This window comes from Amphiura filiformis, chromosome 12 (assembly GCF_039555335.1).
Source record: "Amphiura filiformis chromosome 12, Afil_fr2py, whole genome shotgun sequence".
NCBI lineage: Eukaryota > Metazoa > Echinodermata > Ophiuroidea > Amphilepidida > Amphiuridae > Amphiura > Amphiura filiformis.
In genome coordinates, this window is record NC_092639.1 from 33744581 (window position 1) to 33763004 (window position 18424).

The 18424-nt window shown below is 35.4% G+C and overlaps 1 protein-coding gene across 1 annotated transcript; it reads left to right on the plus strand.

The window, feature by feature from the left end:
- Positions 1 to 10063: 10063 nt before the first annotated feature.
- LOC140166767 (uncharacterized) lies at positions 10064 to 18248 on the plus strand. Its single transcript, XM_072190260.1, has 4 exons — positions 10064 to 10337; positions 14061 to 14331; positions 14982 to 15044; positions 18065 to 18248. Exons 2-4 carry the CDS (start codon positions 14105 to 14107, stop codon positions 18246 to 18248), a joined length of 474 nt encoding a protein of 157 aa, XP_072046361.1. The 5' UTR covers positions 10064 to 10337; positions 14061 to 14104.
- Positions 18249 to 18424: the final 176 nt, after the last annotated feature.

Genomic DNA, 18424 nt, shown 5'->3' on the forward strand with positions numbered 1-18424 from the left:
ATCAATAACGGGAGATATTCATCATTTTCTACCCCGGTCGTCGTCTGATGATCAAATCGCGCATATCACATTTACCTGTATCGATCCCGGGTATTCATTTGAGTGTCTCTGCTGTATAATGTAATAATTATTAACCGGGCGATGCACACCGACATCGCCTGGCTAATAATTATTTTGTCAGCACAGATACTAAAACAAATACCCGGGATCGATACACGTGAATTTGCTATGTACTAGTTTGATATGAGAAGAAAATCTTTGGATTACCGGGGTAGAAAATGATGAATATCTCCCGTAAATGATTTCGTATAAAGAAACCAGATGTGGTTCCTTACACTTGAATATATATTTTGAACAGATATGATAGTCGTTAGCTTGCGTCTTGAGACAGTAGCTTGCGTCTTGAGTCAAAAACTGACCATAATTCTGATTTATATGTGCCGAATTATATAGCGCAGTGTATAGGCCAATCGTGAAGAATACCATCCGTTCTCGACCATCAAATCCTTGGTATAATGAAGAAATTCATCAGTCTAGACGTTTCCGTCGTAAGCTGGAAAGGAAATGGCGGAAATCTAGACTAGAATCGGATCGCCAGCAATATATAACACAGCGAACTGTTACTAATGAAATGATTGAAATGTCAAAACAAAATTTCTACAGGAATGAACTTGAGAATGCGGACAACAAAACTGTATTTAAGAAGGTGAATGGTTTGCTAAACAGAGACACCAAAGTGCTCCCAGCCCATGAATCGGCACAGGAACTGGCTAATGACTTTGCTAGCTTTTTCAACAACAAGGTCACTACCATATACCAAGATCTTGGTAAAGACCAACCTGATCTAGACAGATATGACCCTTTGCCTGAGAGACCAGTTTGTGTTTCATTCAGTGAGTTTGATCTTTTGGGCGAAGTCTTAAAGCCCTTAACAAAGCTTCCACAAAGTCTTGCTTGCTCGACCCTGTGCCGACATGGTTTCTGAAACAAAATATTCATGTTTTTGTTCCCATTATCACACGTATCATCAATGAATCCTTCATACTGGTGTTTTTCCTGATAACCTGAAGCATTCTATTGTCACACCCATTATCAAAAACCATCTCTCAACTCAAATGACCTGAGCAATTTCAGACCTGTGTCCAATATTCAATTCATATCAAAACTTATTGAGAAACAGGCTGTTAAGTCTTTGAATGATCATATGGAAAGAAACAACCTGGGTGAAAAATTACAATCTGCTTATAAAAAGGCACACAGCACAGAAACAGCATTAATGCGTGTTAAGAATGATATCATGAAGTGTATTTCCAACTACAAAGGTGTTTTTCTAGTACTCCTCGATTTGAGCAGTGCTTTTGATACTGTAAATCACAACATGCTGATCAACAGATTACAGAGTGAAATTGGAATACAAGGTAAAGCTTTGCAATGGTTCAGATCCTACCTGTCTGAGAGAACCAGCAGAGTTTGCATTGATGGTACTTTTTCTGACCCTGTTGAGCTCGAATTTGGCCTGCCTCAAGGTTCAATCATCGGACCTTCAGGGTTTTCTTTGTATATTTTACCAGTTGGTCGTATCATCAAATCATTCAACTTATCCTACCACTTGTATGCAGATGATGTACAGTTGTACACCTGCTTTGATCCCAAAGACCCGGTATCCATTGCTGCTGCTTTAGATAATCTATCTCGTTGCATTGATGCTCTTAAGGCTTGGATGAGAATGAACATGCTGAAACTTAATGACAGCAAAACTGAGTAATTTGTGACCACTACTCCACACCTGAAGCGCTCAATGATACCGGTTGCTTTGAGGGTTGGGGACAAATCCATCTGTCCTTCAGATTCTGTGCGTAACCTAGGGGTTATTTTTGACTGTCAAATGTCTATGTCCATTCACGTCAAGACTCTTTGTTCTAACCTTACATACCAGCTTCGCAACATTTCCCGGATACGTCGGTACTTGGATTATGACACTTGTCATCTGGTCATAAGAGCCCTTGTCCTTTCCAAGATCGATTATGGCAATGGGCTGCTTCTTGGCTGTTGTAAAGCAGACATTCAAAGACTACAACGGATCCAGAATTGGGCTGCGAAGCTGATATGTAAGGCCCTCAAATATGATCATGCCACACCGTATTTAAAGCAGTTACACTGGCTCCCTGTTGAAGAGCGCATCAATTTCAAAGTTTTAGTCACTGTGTTTAAATGCCTCACCAAGAGTGTTCCTGAGTACCTGTCTGATTGTGTTTCCCTGCACTGCCCTGCGCGTGCAGGCCTGCGTTCTGCTTCTGATACCACCCTCCTGACAGAGCACAACACAATCAAAACACTCATGTCAGCTGAACGCAGGACCTTCTCCTATGTTGCGCCTCGAACCTGGAATAGACTGCCAATTGGTATCAGGGAATCACAATCAGTGGGTATTTTCAAGAGGGTTCTAAAGTCACACTTGTTTCCATAGATTTTGTAGCCTTCATAGGCAGTTCTCATTTATTTATTTTCTTCATGTTCTTCTTTTGCTTTGTTTTGTGTTTTTGTTTTGAGCGCTACGTTCTAAATGTAGCAGCGCTATATAAATATTTATAATGTATGTATGTATGTATGTGAAGGTAGTCTAAAAGCATTATGACCGATGGCGTGGCGTGCTATGCTCGACTGACACACAGCGAGGTCAGTTACCGAGCTAATCGGGGCTATTGTCAGTAGCCTTAGTCAGATTTCCTTCGGCCATATGCGACTCAAAACTATTAAACAGGTCGATACAAAATTGCCATGCGTGGCGGTGGATTCAATTTACCATGGCGATTTCTGCCATGAAGATATCGGGGCGATGACACTGTGCCCCGTGTTTTTGCCCAAGTAAAGTAGCAAAATTGAGCGTTTTTTACCAAGTCAATTTCCCCCTACTGATTGGGTGTTAGGAGCTGGGGTGAAAGTTTCTTCAGATCAAACTCAGGGAGACGAACCCTGTAGAACGGAGTCCCTGATGGGACGAACTGAATTACCATGGCTAAATCAATGATATACATAAATTATTAGGCCCTATAGGCCTACATTGATTGTACTGTAACGTTATACAGTCGACAGTATTAAAATGTAAGTGTCTATTTTTAGCCCATCTTGTATACTCAGAAATCGAACTCAATATTTTCAAAACACAATCGATTTTGGAATCGTTAATGATCATCGGGATATGTTACAGTTCGGTGATGCAGAAATGAGTTTTGTTCAGGAAGTTTCCTGCTGATACTTTTCAGTCATGTTCTCTTCTGAAACCAACCAGGCATGGAAAAACACTAGGGTCGTAAAATTAGGTTAAAAATAGATGATGTATGGTTAAAACCATACGATTTCGGTCAGTTTTTTTATTATTCTTTGCCAAAAATGATGAAACATTACAGGAAAAACTGTCAAGAATTAGATTGCCTGGTATGGTCAATACGTGGATTTAGGGTTTCTCTAAATGCCTTCCCACAATGCAATAGGCGTATTGCATAACAAAGGAGATGGATTAACCTCCGAACTGTATCTATTGTTATGCAATACGCTTATTGCATTGTGGGGAGGAATTTCGGCACAAATTGACTTCCGCTAGAGAAACCCTGAATCCGCGTAATGGTCATTGCCGCGATGCCATGAATAACAAGGCTAGTAATAGTGTCAGCTGAGATGAAGTATATTCGTCTCAGGTAGCGGGGGGGGCGGCAAATGAAAGAGAAAAGTGCCCCCTGACAAAAAATGAAAGAGGAAATCGGGAAGGCAAAGGAAAAGAAAATGGGGAAGAAGCCCACCAATCACCCCGACCATAGGCCAAAAATAGTGTAAACTCATTTTTGCGGGCTACTCGCGCGCACGTTGTCCAAATAAAGCCCCTTTTGGAAGCTCGAAAATTGTACAAAAGGCTCTATAATGAAAAAACAAACAAACACCGGTACATAGGCCTATGCACATCCCAACGATAATACCGGGTCAAAATGATGCAACCGGGAATTCTTTCGCCCCCCCCCATTCACCTCCCCACCAAAAACAGCTCAAAACGGCAACTTAACTCCCCCACCCCGCAAGAACGCCTCTAAACGAGGCATTATCGTTATAAATTATAATATAACTACAAATAATTTAAATAAATAAAATCAGTGTTCCGATTTTGTTTTCCGGAATTAACTGATTAAGAAAGGGTGATTAGTTCCCGGGGATTAGTCTTAATCGCTAATACCGATCTTGGAAATTGTCATTACTCACAATTGAATTCGTTATCTAATGTCGCACGCTCCAATTTTCTTGAAAGCAGCTCTGATTATATTTTTTCAAGTTAAGCGTGAAAATTATCTCTTTTTTATGATCTCTTTTTTAATCAAATAAATCTGCAAATTATCCTCTTTTCAAAAACACATACATAGGCCTACCTATATGAATATTGTTAGGCATTTTTTCCAAGGGTTACAAAACACCCAAAATGTTGCAACAAGAACTAACCATAATGTATAACTAGAGCGGTTACCGCACCATAGCTGAACCATGGGACTTTGGCAGTATATTGTACATGTATATATCACCACTTTATGACCCCTTAATGACCTTAAATGAATTTTAAAATGTTTAGAATGTCATAAGGATCATTGCATTTAAATTTCAGCTCAATTGCAACATTTTCGGAAACTTGACCTTTGAACCATTTATGACCCTTAGTGACCTTAAATGACCTTAAATGAATATTAAATTAATTTAAACATGTTTAGAATGTCATAAGGAACATTGCATTAAAATTTCAGCTCAATTGGAGCATTTTTGAAAACTTGACCTTTGACCCCTTTATGACCCCTTAATGACCTTAAATGAATATTAGACTATTTTAAATATGTTAAGAATGTCATGGGGATCATTGCATATAAATTTCAGCTTAATTGGAGCATTTTTGGTTAAAATTACCTTTTTGGGGGCACCCGCTTCGGCGGGGGCACCTTGTTGGCACCACTTTGTGAAATGCTTCTAATTTCACTCTTGCTAGATTTACTTCGCAATTGTTTTGCTAAAATTATGCCGAGCTCAGAAATAAAACCACAATTTGCTTGGATTTTATTTTATTATTGTTTTCTGATATGCACGGGATAAAATGGTGTGCGTATATTCTTTGTTTAAAATACAAAATTAATGGACTTATAAAAACACCAAATAAACCCAGACCTTTGACCTTTGTATGGCTTAAACAGTTTACCGCCTATTAGAACCCGATAGACGGTGACCAACACTATGGACTACAATAGCCTAATCTCAATGGCATAGTCCAATAACCTCAAATAAACAATCATAGTGCAAAATTTGACCTAATTTGCAGAGTATGAGTTTTTGTACCCAAAGTTTCAAAGTCATTCACTAAATGTACAAATGTATTGGGGTTGAAGAACCGTGTGCTGATAAATGCGCATGTCGTGGATCCTAGTGCAAGTTGACCATAAGGCAAAAAAAAAAAAAAAAAGATGTTTGTTTGCCCTCAACCGACCGTCCCTATAAATTTTGGAAATCAGAAAAAATATGTTTTTTTCTATTTACTGTACAAAAGAATACCGACCCTATTTTTGGAAATTCCTGCAAAGTTTTTTTTTCTTTCAAATTGTTGCATTCTGAAGATGTAAAAAAATGTATTTTAGAACTTGTGTTCAACATTTTAGTTGTTTTGTAATGTTAGCTGATTCATTTTGACACCAAAATTGTCTGATTTTTCATATTTTGAACCTTAATTAATACAACAGTAGAGTTTGCTAGCAAGAAAAAAGAAAAAAAAAGAAATCCCACGGCCGACCGACCCAATTTTGAAAATTCATTTGAGGGCAAGCAAACATTTTTTATTGGCCTAAGATCAAACAAGGCAGTGACTATGTAAACATGAGCAAGGCCATGTTTTTGAGTAGTATACTGATAATGATAATTACAGTCACACACAGCACGCTAATTAAATCTGAATAAAAACCGCTTATTTTGTAAATAGATAATACTCTGTGATTATTTATGGAAGAAAGTTTATGGAACTGCTCTCATTGAAATAATTGATATATTAAACATACATTTTGTTTTGTCAACGATGGAAATCCGTACACAAATAAAGTTTTTACGACATTATTTGACAATTCAATTCATTTGGAAAATGCAAGATTGATTCCAGGCGGCGAGTGGCATGATAGAGCCGGCAACTTGTGAAACCGCCCGGCCGTATGGCATTATACTGGGTTAGTTTTGTGGGGTTCATTATCGAACCCCAACGGTTTTAGCTTCTATTTATATTATTTATTAACATAGGCCTATTTGTTTGTGATATTTCAAGCGTTTTAAAAATTCAAAATAATCCCATTCAATTACACGGTTGACGATGGAAATTTGCTTAATTTAGAGAATGCACGTCATTCACCACCTGATTGGATCATGAAGATGTTTGCTTATCTTAATGGTACAAGACAGAAAAGGCAAAGTTGACAGGAAGTTGTAAGAGTTAAATTGTTATGGACATGATTTGTGTACGCGCGAAAATGTTGAATTTCAGATCAAAGTCATCCGAGGTGAATTAAGTACTGTTGATCACAATTCTGCGCCAAAATTGTTACAGGTCATCTGAGGTGGACTAAGTATATATTTGGATTGTCAGAACACCTTCCCCAATCAAACACGTTTCTCTTGCATTTGATCATTTTTATCATATTCTTTCCTTCTTTTTCTTTCATTTGACACCACTTGTGGGTTCATACCTTCGTGGCGTTTAAAGATATGTCCATTTCAGACCAAATGGTAAGTAAGTAAGTAAGTGAGTAAGTACCCAGCAAACACAAAACGTTTTCGACATCATTCGCAAAAGGTTATAAAAGGTTGTCAGAAAATGTTTAAATGTCGGGTTGTATAAAGGGTATATTAAGGGTATAAAACGTTTTCATAACATTAAAAACATTTTTTGATTATCTATTGCCCAACAAACACAAAATGTTTTACATAAAACGTTTAAATGTCGGGTTATTAAAACGTTTTAATAACATTTCAAAAACATTTTTGAAAACTTGATACAAAACATTCTAAACAGAATGTTATTTTGGGGTTGAAAAAATATTTTGCGAAAAATGTTTGCACAAAATATTTGCAATAATGTTTTAAGAACGTTTTCATGACCTTTATATAACCCGACATTTAAATGTTATTAAAACGTTTTGAATAAAACATTTTAAGAACATTTCTGTGTTTGCTGAGTGCAAATATTTGAACACAATGTTATTTAAGTGTTGACAAAATATTTGGCAAAAAATGTTTACAAAAATAGTTTACAATAGCATTTTGAAAACATTTAAAAAATATTGTGGTAGTGTATTTTCATATGAAACGTTTTAAAACGTTTTCATGACCTTCATATAACCCGACATTTTAATGTTATTAAAACGTTTTTACCTAAACCAAAAGCCAAAATATAACTTATTTAAAACGTTTTTAAAACGTTTTTGTGTTTGCTGGGTAAGTAAGTAAGTAAGTAAGTAAGTAAGTAAGTAAGTAAGTATAAGTAAGTAAGTAAGTAAGTAAGTAAGTAAGTAAGTAAGTAAGTAAGTAAGTAAGTAAGTAAGTAAGTAAGTAAGTAAGTAAGTAAGTAAGTAAGTAAGTAAGTAAGTAAGTAAGTAACATACACTAATGTAGGCTGATACCATTTCATGGTTCAGCAAAAAACAGTTACATAGGCGGCATTTGCGGCGGCATGTGGTAATTCCCACCAGTCGGAACTCTTTCCACAAGACCCACCCCCTCTGGTAAAAACTAAAAATTACGAAAATCTACACTTTAGGTCTATGCGGCAAGTTTTCGCACTGACCTCCCCCCGAAAGCTCCCTCCCCCTCAAAAACAATACAAAAACAAAGCAAAACAAATCTGGTGTCGCCACTGTTATGTCATGTATAAAGATACGATAGTTTGTAGAATAGATGTAGCAGTTTTGTACATTAGTGTTGTGAGAATTGTTTTGTTTTTGTTTGTTTGTTTGTTTGTTTGTTTGTTTGTTTACTAAAATCATGTGAAATCAGCCGTTTTGGGTCTACAACGTTATTGATTTTGAACATTTTCAAAATATATTTGCATATCATTAAGTTTTTACCAAATTGTCAAGCTTTCGGTGATATTTTATTTTAGCCTCCAGAAAAGAAAAAAAAACCTATTCCGACGACCCTACTTAAAAAGTCCATCCGCCCGAAAAACATTTTTTGGGTCGCATAAGCGTTGATTTTCTTGCTGTTATATACTCGTACTTTTGTTTTCATTTATAAAGCTGGCTTCGTCGGTTACTAAGTACTTGTTTCATATACCGTGTGTCGAAAGTCCGTTCCGCCCATATTCCGACTTCCCATGGAGCGTAGCATCAATATGGAAGTACCCCCCTCTGTTTATTTGCCTTTGGGCTAGTAGCTGCAATGAATCCAAAGGCGCATTCCAAAGAAAAAAATATGTCGGCCGTTGTTCTAGATTTTTAGAGCTAATTTTGTATGTTTTGACAGATTCAAAGGTCTGCAAACCTCGAATTTCAATGGAAAAACAACAATAACCGAGGTTTGCATACCTTCATAGGTTATCGACCATAAAGAGACAACAACTTCAAATAAATTGCTAAGTGACATTTTAATTAATCTAAAACAATAACCAGTAACAAATTAATATCAAATTAATTGTGTAAGTTTAATTTAAAGAATGTTAAAGTGGTTTTCTTATGGGGGGAGGAACAGACTTATGACACACGGTATAGATAAACATGATCATGATGATAAACCCAGCAAACACAAAACGTTTTCCATATTCGCAAAATGTTAGAAAAGGTTGTCAGGAAACGTTTAAATTAGAGTTTAGTAAAGGGAATATAATAAAACATTTTTTGAAAACGTCTCTCTCTTGGCTTTACTTTTTTTGATATTTTTTGAAAACGTAGTACAAAATATTCTAACATAATGTTAAAAGCGTTTACAAAATATCTGCAAGAAACTTTTAAACAACGTTGTTGTGTTTTCATAGAAAATGTTTTAAAAACGTTTTCATGATCTTTATGTAAATCGCCTTAATGTTATTAAAGCGCATTTACCAAAAGCAAAACCCAAAATATAACCTGTCCCATTCAAATTTTTTTGATGAGGTCCAGTTGGTTGGACCGTGCCCCACAAATGTGAAAACTTAACTATGGGGTCACAAAAGTTTGCTAAGGATAATTTATTTATTTATTTATCATCATTATTTATTTATTTATTTATTTATTTATTTATTTATTTATTTATTTATTTATTTATTTATTTATTTATTTATTTATTTACTTATCTATTTATTTATTCATTTATTTATTTATTTATTTATTTATTTATTTATTTATTATTTATTTATTTATTTATTTATTTATTTATTTATTTATTTACTTCTCTATTTATTTATTTATTTATTTATTTATTATTTATTTATTTATTTATTTATTTATTTATTTATTTATTTATTTATTTATTTATTTATTTATTTATTTATTAATTAATTAATTAATTAATTAATTAATTAATTAATTAATTAATTAATTAATTAATTAATTAATTTATTTATTTATTTATTTATTCTAACTTGAGTAAAATGTTGTTATTTATTTATTTATTTATTTATTCATTTATTCCTTTCTTTCTTTCTTTCTTTCTTTCTTTCTTTCATTCTGTCTAGAGGGGTGTGTAGGGTGTGTGGGGTGTGTGGGGTGTGTGTGGGGGTGTGTATCTGTCTGTTTCTCTGTTGGCCTCTGCCTTCAAGTTGACCACGCAGTCACCATGCGTCTGCCCATCCCCATCACATGCTTATTTCAATAAGCGGACATCTTACGGCAGCTATTTTACGCCCGATTGATTTTTACGTCACATATTCCAGATCAATAGCCTATAACTAATAAGTGGAAAAGTAAATGCATCGATTATCTCCGGAGGTCGGGAATCAATTTTGGTTACGCTCTGAATATCATTTGACGACCTAAGACCTTCGATGTAGGCCTATATTTAAATCCGAGACGAATGAATATAACAGCCTATAGACAATTGTCACAAGCTTTGTCAAACTTGAAACAAACTCATGATCAAAAACTGTTTTTCACAGTTTATCATGAAAAAGTGACATATGATCGAGGATAAGTGCCACTCTACACCGAATAGCAACGGAACAGTAAGCAGTCGGGGTAGTAGGCCTAGTCGGAGGACAGCAAGGCACACCATCATAGTTTACATGCCGGGTAGTCGCTGAAGAAACATATAGACGGCTGGTGTGTTTAACACTAAACTACGGCAGGGTTTAACATATCTGAAATATCAAGGTGAGTTGGTGATAATAAATATCGTTTTATACAAGAAATCTAAATACAACCGTATACACTTTGTGTTAACTTAGTACTTTAATTTTTAGTAACGATCGTGATACATTATGATCCCATTATGCTCGTTAGGATCTTCGATATTACGGGCTGCACCAGAGGGGCTGCACCTTGCTATCTACTGACGATAGCGTCTCGGCACGGTCCGCATATGATAATAGACACCATCCCCGTGCTGATCGAGAGCTTGTATAAATTGCACATGCATGGATTAGGCTACACATGTAATTTTGCAGTCTTTCATTTCCTTGAAAGTTGCATGGGTTCGTTGAAGAATGTTCAAAAAATGAGAAGTAACCCTCCAAAGTTCATTTTACATTTCTTCGCGACTTAAATCTATCAAGCATTCATTTTAAAAGCGGTCGTTTAATTGTTCATTCGTTCGTTCGTTCGTTCATTCTGGAGTTCATTCATTCATTCGCTCCAAAAAAAGTCTCCTAAAAGTCCACTTTTTATTATAAAAACAGGGTAAATATTAGAATTAACGAAGGGACCATATTCACTCCAAATTAGAAAGAAAAATTAACGAATGGACCACTTTTTCATGTTAAACTTTTTCATGTCAATTTTAGGGGTTTTCATTCATTCAGTTAATCAGCACGAGATGGTGATGATCGGTGGCTCCTCATCCTCATCTTCATCCTCATAATTAGGCTAAATACGATGCTCGTAGTTCAGCTCAACCCGGAGCTCAACAGATATTTTAACTGACTTTCCAAAGACCGGTTGATGGAATCTAATAAAGTTCATTTTACATTAATTTAATTGTTCATTCGTTTAATGTTTATTTATTTCGTTCATTTCATTCATTTCATTCGTTTCATTCGTTTCATTCGTTTCATTCGTTTCATTCGTTTCATTCGTTTCATTCGTTTCATTCGTTTCATTCGTTTCATTCGTTTCATTCATTTCATTCATTTCATTCATTTCATTCATTTTATTCATTTTATTCATTTCATTCATTTCATTCATTTCATTTCAGGTCCATTTTTTGTCCAAGACCCCTGCTTTATTTTGAATCATTTTGACGGGGATCCAGCAAATTGAGGAAAATACAGAATTTAAAGATGTAGGACACCCATGATGTGGTCGCTTTTAAACAAATTTAGGCAATTCGGCAATTTTTGAGACTCGCAAAAACTCCCATCGTTTTTGTATTTTTGTATAATTTTTATCCTTTGTTGTTCAGTTTTGATTTTTGATTGAAAATAAATAAATTTAATTGATTGTTTGATATACACTTACGGACACATGTTATGAAACATTTTATTCAAAACCTGAGCCAAAATAAGCTTTAGTACAAATAAATGGTCCATTGAACATAAGCTTTTTGCCGCTATTTATGCATCAAATTGTCCTTTTTATGCACGTATAAGTATATATATTATAACCACAATTTACGTGAGTTTTGACCTTATTTTACTTTATTTACGTAATAAGCCTAGCTTACCACCCAGTTCTATATCGCTAGTCATGTTGTTAGTGCCTTATTGTCGTTATGACATAGATGGCATGTTTGTCCACATTCGTAAGATCAGCTTTTCCCACTTTCTCCAAGGTTAAGCAATCAAATACCATTTCGTAGGCAATACTAAAAATAACAGCATTCTTATAATAACTTTATGTATGATACTTGTGAAAGACATGGTGGAAAGAAAAACACAATAACACCAATTATGAGTACCCCGATGAGTACCGACCATCGAAGCTGAACAAATATATACCCAGTTACATTTCTTTTGACATATGTGACTCCTCGCCACAACTGAGCCCGGATGTCGCCAGTGCCACTATTGAGATATGCTCCATCGAACTTAACAATAAGCAATAGGAAAGAAAGGATTTATTGACTGTTTTATTGATTTTTCACTACTTAAATGTCAAGTACTATAGACATGATATACATCATTTTAAAGCTAATTTCAAGCAGAATATTTTGGTTGAATATCTCAAAAATGATGATTGGCGACATCCGGGCTCAGTTGTGGCGAGGAGTCACATATTTGAAGAGTTTTTGTTGAGTATTTCGTCACGGCGCGGCGTCATGTCACTCAGAGCATGGAAGTAATGCTCAGAGGGAATAATATGCATTTCGAATTTTCGAGTCATATTGGAGCATAATGACTTTTGATGGCTTCAGTTATATTCGTGACCAACAATTGGCAATACCAGAAAATAGATGCACACCTTAAAAGTTTTAGAGAGTTCAGATCTCAAGACTCTTTGTCCAGTCGTGATTGCTGAAAACCCAGACTTTTTAAGTGTCCGAAGGCAACAAAATCCAGCAAAAAATGGTTCAGAAATCCGCAAATTATTTGAGAGCTCGTTTGGAACATTTTTATTTCGTTTTCAGATTTTTCACAAGGTCATATCTTAAAATCCATAAAAATGAACCAAAATTGTACACTGGATTACTCCCCGGGGGATTACTTCAATACTCTATTCTTAAACACATGTCAGTATCCAAGCAGTTGTCCAACTGACACAACAGCAAAATGCACTGACACGGAACAGCTTCCTGGACCACATTCACAGGCGAGTAATTGGCACCCAGCAAAAGAAATCTGTGAGAATGCGTACAAGATCCTTACGCAGGTGATAATTTCCAAAGAGTAAGTGGAATAGTGTGGAAAAGGGGCTGCTTCTGCTTTTCAAACACTTTCTTCAAGAAACAGGTCTTGTTCCATGCTATTCCACTTCCTCACAGATTTCTTGTGTTGGGTGCCAATTATTGGGCTGTGAATATGGTCCAGGAAGCTGTTCCATGTCAGTGCATTTTGCTGTTGTGTCAGAAGAACTTGCCGGGTTCCTACCCACCATAATACCAAAGATCCTTTATTTTTAGGATCTTTGCATATACACCGTGGTTGCGCCGCTGGCATATATAGATACCTATATAAACAAGATTTGCCAAAATAACGGAAAATTAAAAGGTATTTTTTATGTAAAAACCTTTTTTTAATTGCAAAATAATTTCCATAAGATGAAAGACTCCGATAACATTATGTTTTTCCAATGTCCATTATTTAATTTTTCGGACAAGAAGCCAAGCCTGGTTAGTAAATAATTATATAAAGTCTCTATTGACGAACCAATTAATATGGAAATAGATTGCGGTCTTTTTTTTCCTTTTTTTTAAATTCAAATTCTTTATTTACCAAGATATAGTCAGGCACATAATACATTTCCGACAAAAATAAGAATCGTGCATTTCTCCCAAATTTATAAGGCCATGTCGTTTGTTAGGAAATTCAAGGTTGCCAATTTGTCGTAAGGCTAAAATGTTATGGATCGAAAAATGACATCGATTGCAACATAATACATCACCTATCAAATGACACCCTTATGTACTTTGTGTACAGGTTTCCTTTATATTTTCCTGTTGATAGAGTACCTAAGCATTGGTCGATAGTCAAGAAATAATATTTTGCAAGATCTGGATGTGCTCTGTTCATTTAGGTACTTTTATCTGAGACAGGAATACCAAAACAGCTTTTTATAACTATCGACCCATGTTGCACCGGGTGTTGCACTAGATAGCAAATTTAGAGAAAATTGAAATGGAAGAAATGTATTGTGGGAAGTGTAAGATATCTTATCTGCGCCTCCATAAAATGACAACAAGGAATATTAACTTTTTTTATATCTCTCTTTTTTTCTCAACAGATCATATATTTAGTTGAGGTGCAACCGTCCGAACCGTCCGCACCATGAGTAAAAAAGGGAGCATCAAGGGATCGGTCCTCCGCGATCACAGGGTCTTCATCTTGGGGTCCATCATCGGAGCTTCCATCGGACTTGCGCCCTTCATCATATTTACTGTATATTACATTGGACCAATCATGCCGCGATATGTATGTGCAACTCAAACGCGATTTTCTAGAGATACAGTGCCTGAACTAGACGCAATACAAACGTTTACTATTCCCGATCAAAGGTATGTTCAACGATGATGATTCGGTATAGCTTCTTATGCATTTTTAAACATTGGTTTCTTGGTAGTCTCCTGTTTTGAAACCTCAACCAAAAATGTTTTTTGACAATTGAAATAACCCCAATATGTTGTTTTACTTCCCAGAACCTTTTCAGGTCTACAAAAGGTTCTTTTTATAGTCTTCGTTCTCAAAAACCTTGTTTTATTGGTTCTAATTAGAACCTTTTTTCTGAGAGTGTGTGCAGGAAAAGGGATGTCTTTCATCTAAATGATCTTGACCTCTGCTGTAGATTATAATGTTTATGCCCCGTTGTTCTTAATTACAACATCCCTCCAAATTTGACGCCTGTATGTGGGTTGCTGATCAATATTTGGTTATATTTTGGCCTAGAAATGCCAATTTTTGTGCGCTTCGCACGAATTTATTCAATTTTGTAACGATATTTCACAGCCCACAGTTTAGCCAAAAGTTTTGTGCGCAATTGTACCATAAACTTATTCTGTCGCCAAAATTTGCCACATTCACTATACTTCAATTCAAGCAATTTGTCCACCCCCCCCCCATGTCAAAAAGAGATCTACGCCATTGTTCCACACATAAAATCGTTCTTGTTTTAAATATTTATCGTAACGTCTTATCTTGCCTTCCGTAGGCCTCTCAGTTTAGGACCGCCGCCTATCCAGACTACTCGCAAACTCGTTGAAATAGCAAACAGGTAATTATATTGAAAACTATGCCATTATGAAATAATTAAATAAATACCCGACACTTAAATGTGCCTATTACGCCTTTATTCAAAACGCAGAACACATAACAAACACAAAAAATAGCATAATATACGCCAATTCAATATGCATAACAAATGAAAATCCCTGAAAATCAAGGCAAATAAGTGAGGCTCAACAAGTGACTTTTAAGTGCAAAAACACTCGACTCTTGGAGCACGCCGCCGAATGTGAATGGGCAATTATGCATTCCACTGTCTGGCACTGAGGCACTGAAACGGTGTCACAAGAACATGTCTTTGGGATCAAGAGATCCAGAGTAATACGGAAGATTATTATGGCATTGTCAATATGAAGGCATATGTCTTAGCTCAGGCACTGACATTTACTAAATTGAGAGAGCAGAAAAAACAGGACCCATCGGGGTTTGAACCCCGGACCTCATGATTACCGGTAAACATGGTCAAGAGTTTCCACTGGACTTCCAGAGTTTACTGTTGGTACACGGATGATCTCACCTATCATGCTTGCATAAAATCTCATTTTAAAGCCATTGTTGAAAAAAATATAATAATATTTGCATAATTAATTAGCATTATGCAAATTAGCTCATTAATTATGCAATTATCTAAATGAGAGGGCGGCTAGACAATATGCATTAGAACATATTAGAAACACTTTGACCCAGTTTCATTTCAAAAATATGCTAAATAAAAGTTCCCTGAACATCTATGCATGGATTTTTAGCAAAATATTGGCCAAAATTATATATTATTTTAATGAGCATTTTCAGTTATGTTACCTCATTAACTATACATTAATTATTGATAAAAATAATAAGATTCAAAGAAAATATAAATTGATGTATTAATATGAAAACCGTATGTCCGATTTGCTTCAAACAAAAGGTATTTTGATCATTTTACTTTGCCCTATTCAATTAATATATTCAAAACATGCTCAGAACATTTCCTAATTTCAGTACGAAGAAGGTCCCTATTTTGCACCATTTTCCCCCAAAATATATGGAGCCATTACATGGTGAACCCACTCCACATCATGTCTAACTTTTCATGGCTAAATCTCTTCCCCGGATCTCTTCTTTTTAGACTAGGTGAACTATGTTTCCCTATTATGCTGTTTTAATGTGTTTTCGCCAGCCCATTCGGGGCTGGTACCTGTTTCAGGTTTGGGGTCAGTTTACTCAAGAGATTATATTTTAGTGGTATTGGAATGATTTTTTTTTTTTTTTTTTTTGTGGTTAAATTTTTTTTTTAATATTTTAATTCGATTTGTTAGGAAAAGTAAGTATGTTTTGCCGTTTCAACGAACGAAAACGAGTGAGTATTACCAAAGTTATGTTTGAACTAATTAATTATGACTTTAAAAGTTTAAAGGCCTAAATGTAACAATAATAGTTAATATATATAGCATCATATGGTCAGCAGAAGAAAATCTGACATCACCTATGATGTCATATCAGTGTCCTTGACCGGGGTCCTTACTCCTTGGCCACTGAACAGCGTGATATCATGTTGATAACAGATCTATAGAATCAAAATCTTCATCATATCCCGGATCATATCACAGATTCTCAACAATCTGTGATCATATGGACCATATTGATGTGAAAGTAGTTATCTATCATATCCTGTGTCGTTTTATGGATAAAAATGACTCAAAATGTTATTGATGAAATGGTTGCTATCATAAACATCAGTTTTGTCTTTTCAACGGGAAAAATCCGATGCAAAATAAAGTTTTTAGGGCCTAGCTATAATATGGGCATAATTTATGCATATAGTATTGAACAATGTACCCCATTTGACATGCACTTATAGATAAATAAATTGTCTTACTTTATTAATTTAATAACTTCTTTATTATAAATAAAATGACACATAACTATTTGATTCATAAAATTACATTCAACAAAATGATTGAAGAGAAAACACACAAGGCACTAGGCAGACTGTTATAGAATGGAGTATGTAAGATGCCATGTCCATAGCTTCGCAGGAGTTTCCGACTAGCAATCAACATGATCAGCACATTCAGAAAAACACAGTTTAAGAGTGAAGATTGTAGTGAGTAACCAGTCCTTTATAAATGTGCTGGCCACTATCTATTATAATATAGTAGGCTTAAACTATACATTGCGAATTAATTAAGTTATTTTAAAATAAAATGTACATGTAAGTTAACTCAAACCGGCAGTGTATATATCGAAAGCAGTGAAATCGGACATTCCTAAGCGAAGATATTGAGTTCGTAAGTTCTGGTATTACAAAATTGGAAATTGAGATATCGTGGGTAAAAAGCTGAAAAGACAAAAAACCCAACGACAACAACAACAACAACAACAACAAAACAAACAGACCAGAACAATTTGGAGTACATGTAATGAATTAAAAGAGTTGACATGAGATTAGGAATTAATGTTTTCTGCTGTTTCAGTGTGCATGTTCTCATCGTTGATGGTTTGGTGGACTGTCATGTAGATGTAAGCGTGATCCTAAAATGCCTTTCACATTGACCAAAACTAATTACAAGACCTCTTCTACATTGAGGCTGGCTTTCCCTTTTAAAGGGAATTTTTATTCATGGCTAAATCTCTTCTGGGTAAGCTTCTTGACTGTTGGTCTACAGCTGCAATAATCAATGTACGTATAGTCAGTTGAAATGGCTCCTCTCTTATATTGCACCTAATATCATACTGCATGCTGGGATTACATTTAATCAACCTCTGGTACGTACGGTAGTTAACGAGATAAAATGACTTAAAAGGGTCATTAAAATAATATGTAATTTTTGCCAATATTTAGCTAAAAATCCGTGCATAAAATTAATGTTCAGGGTACTTTTATTTTGCATATTTTTGAAATGAAACTGGGTCAAAGTGTTTCTAATATATTCTAATGCATTATATTGCCAATGAAGTCTGATTAAACCACTCGCAACATAGACATTCTGAAAATGATACATTATTATCTATATCTTTTTCTTTCAGACAATCATCGTCTTCCAGTGCGATCCCATTAGAGAATGATCGCATCAATTTAATATCACAGAGACTGATTTACAATGGCCAGCCGGAGATCGATGGTTGGTGGATGTCGCATTCTAAATGGAATGTCTCCGTTGAATGTACAGACCCAAATAGCCAAGAAGAATGTAGCCAGGTAAGATTATAAGGAATACTCGGCCAACATAGCATGTTAAGTTAACATTGTACTCGATGGGCAACCAGAGTTAATGGTTGGTGGATGTCGCATTCTAAATGGAATGTCTCCGTTGAATGTACGGACCCAAATAGCCAAGAAGAATGTAGCCAGGTAAGATTATAAGGAATACTCGGCCAACATAGCAT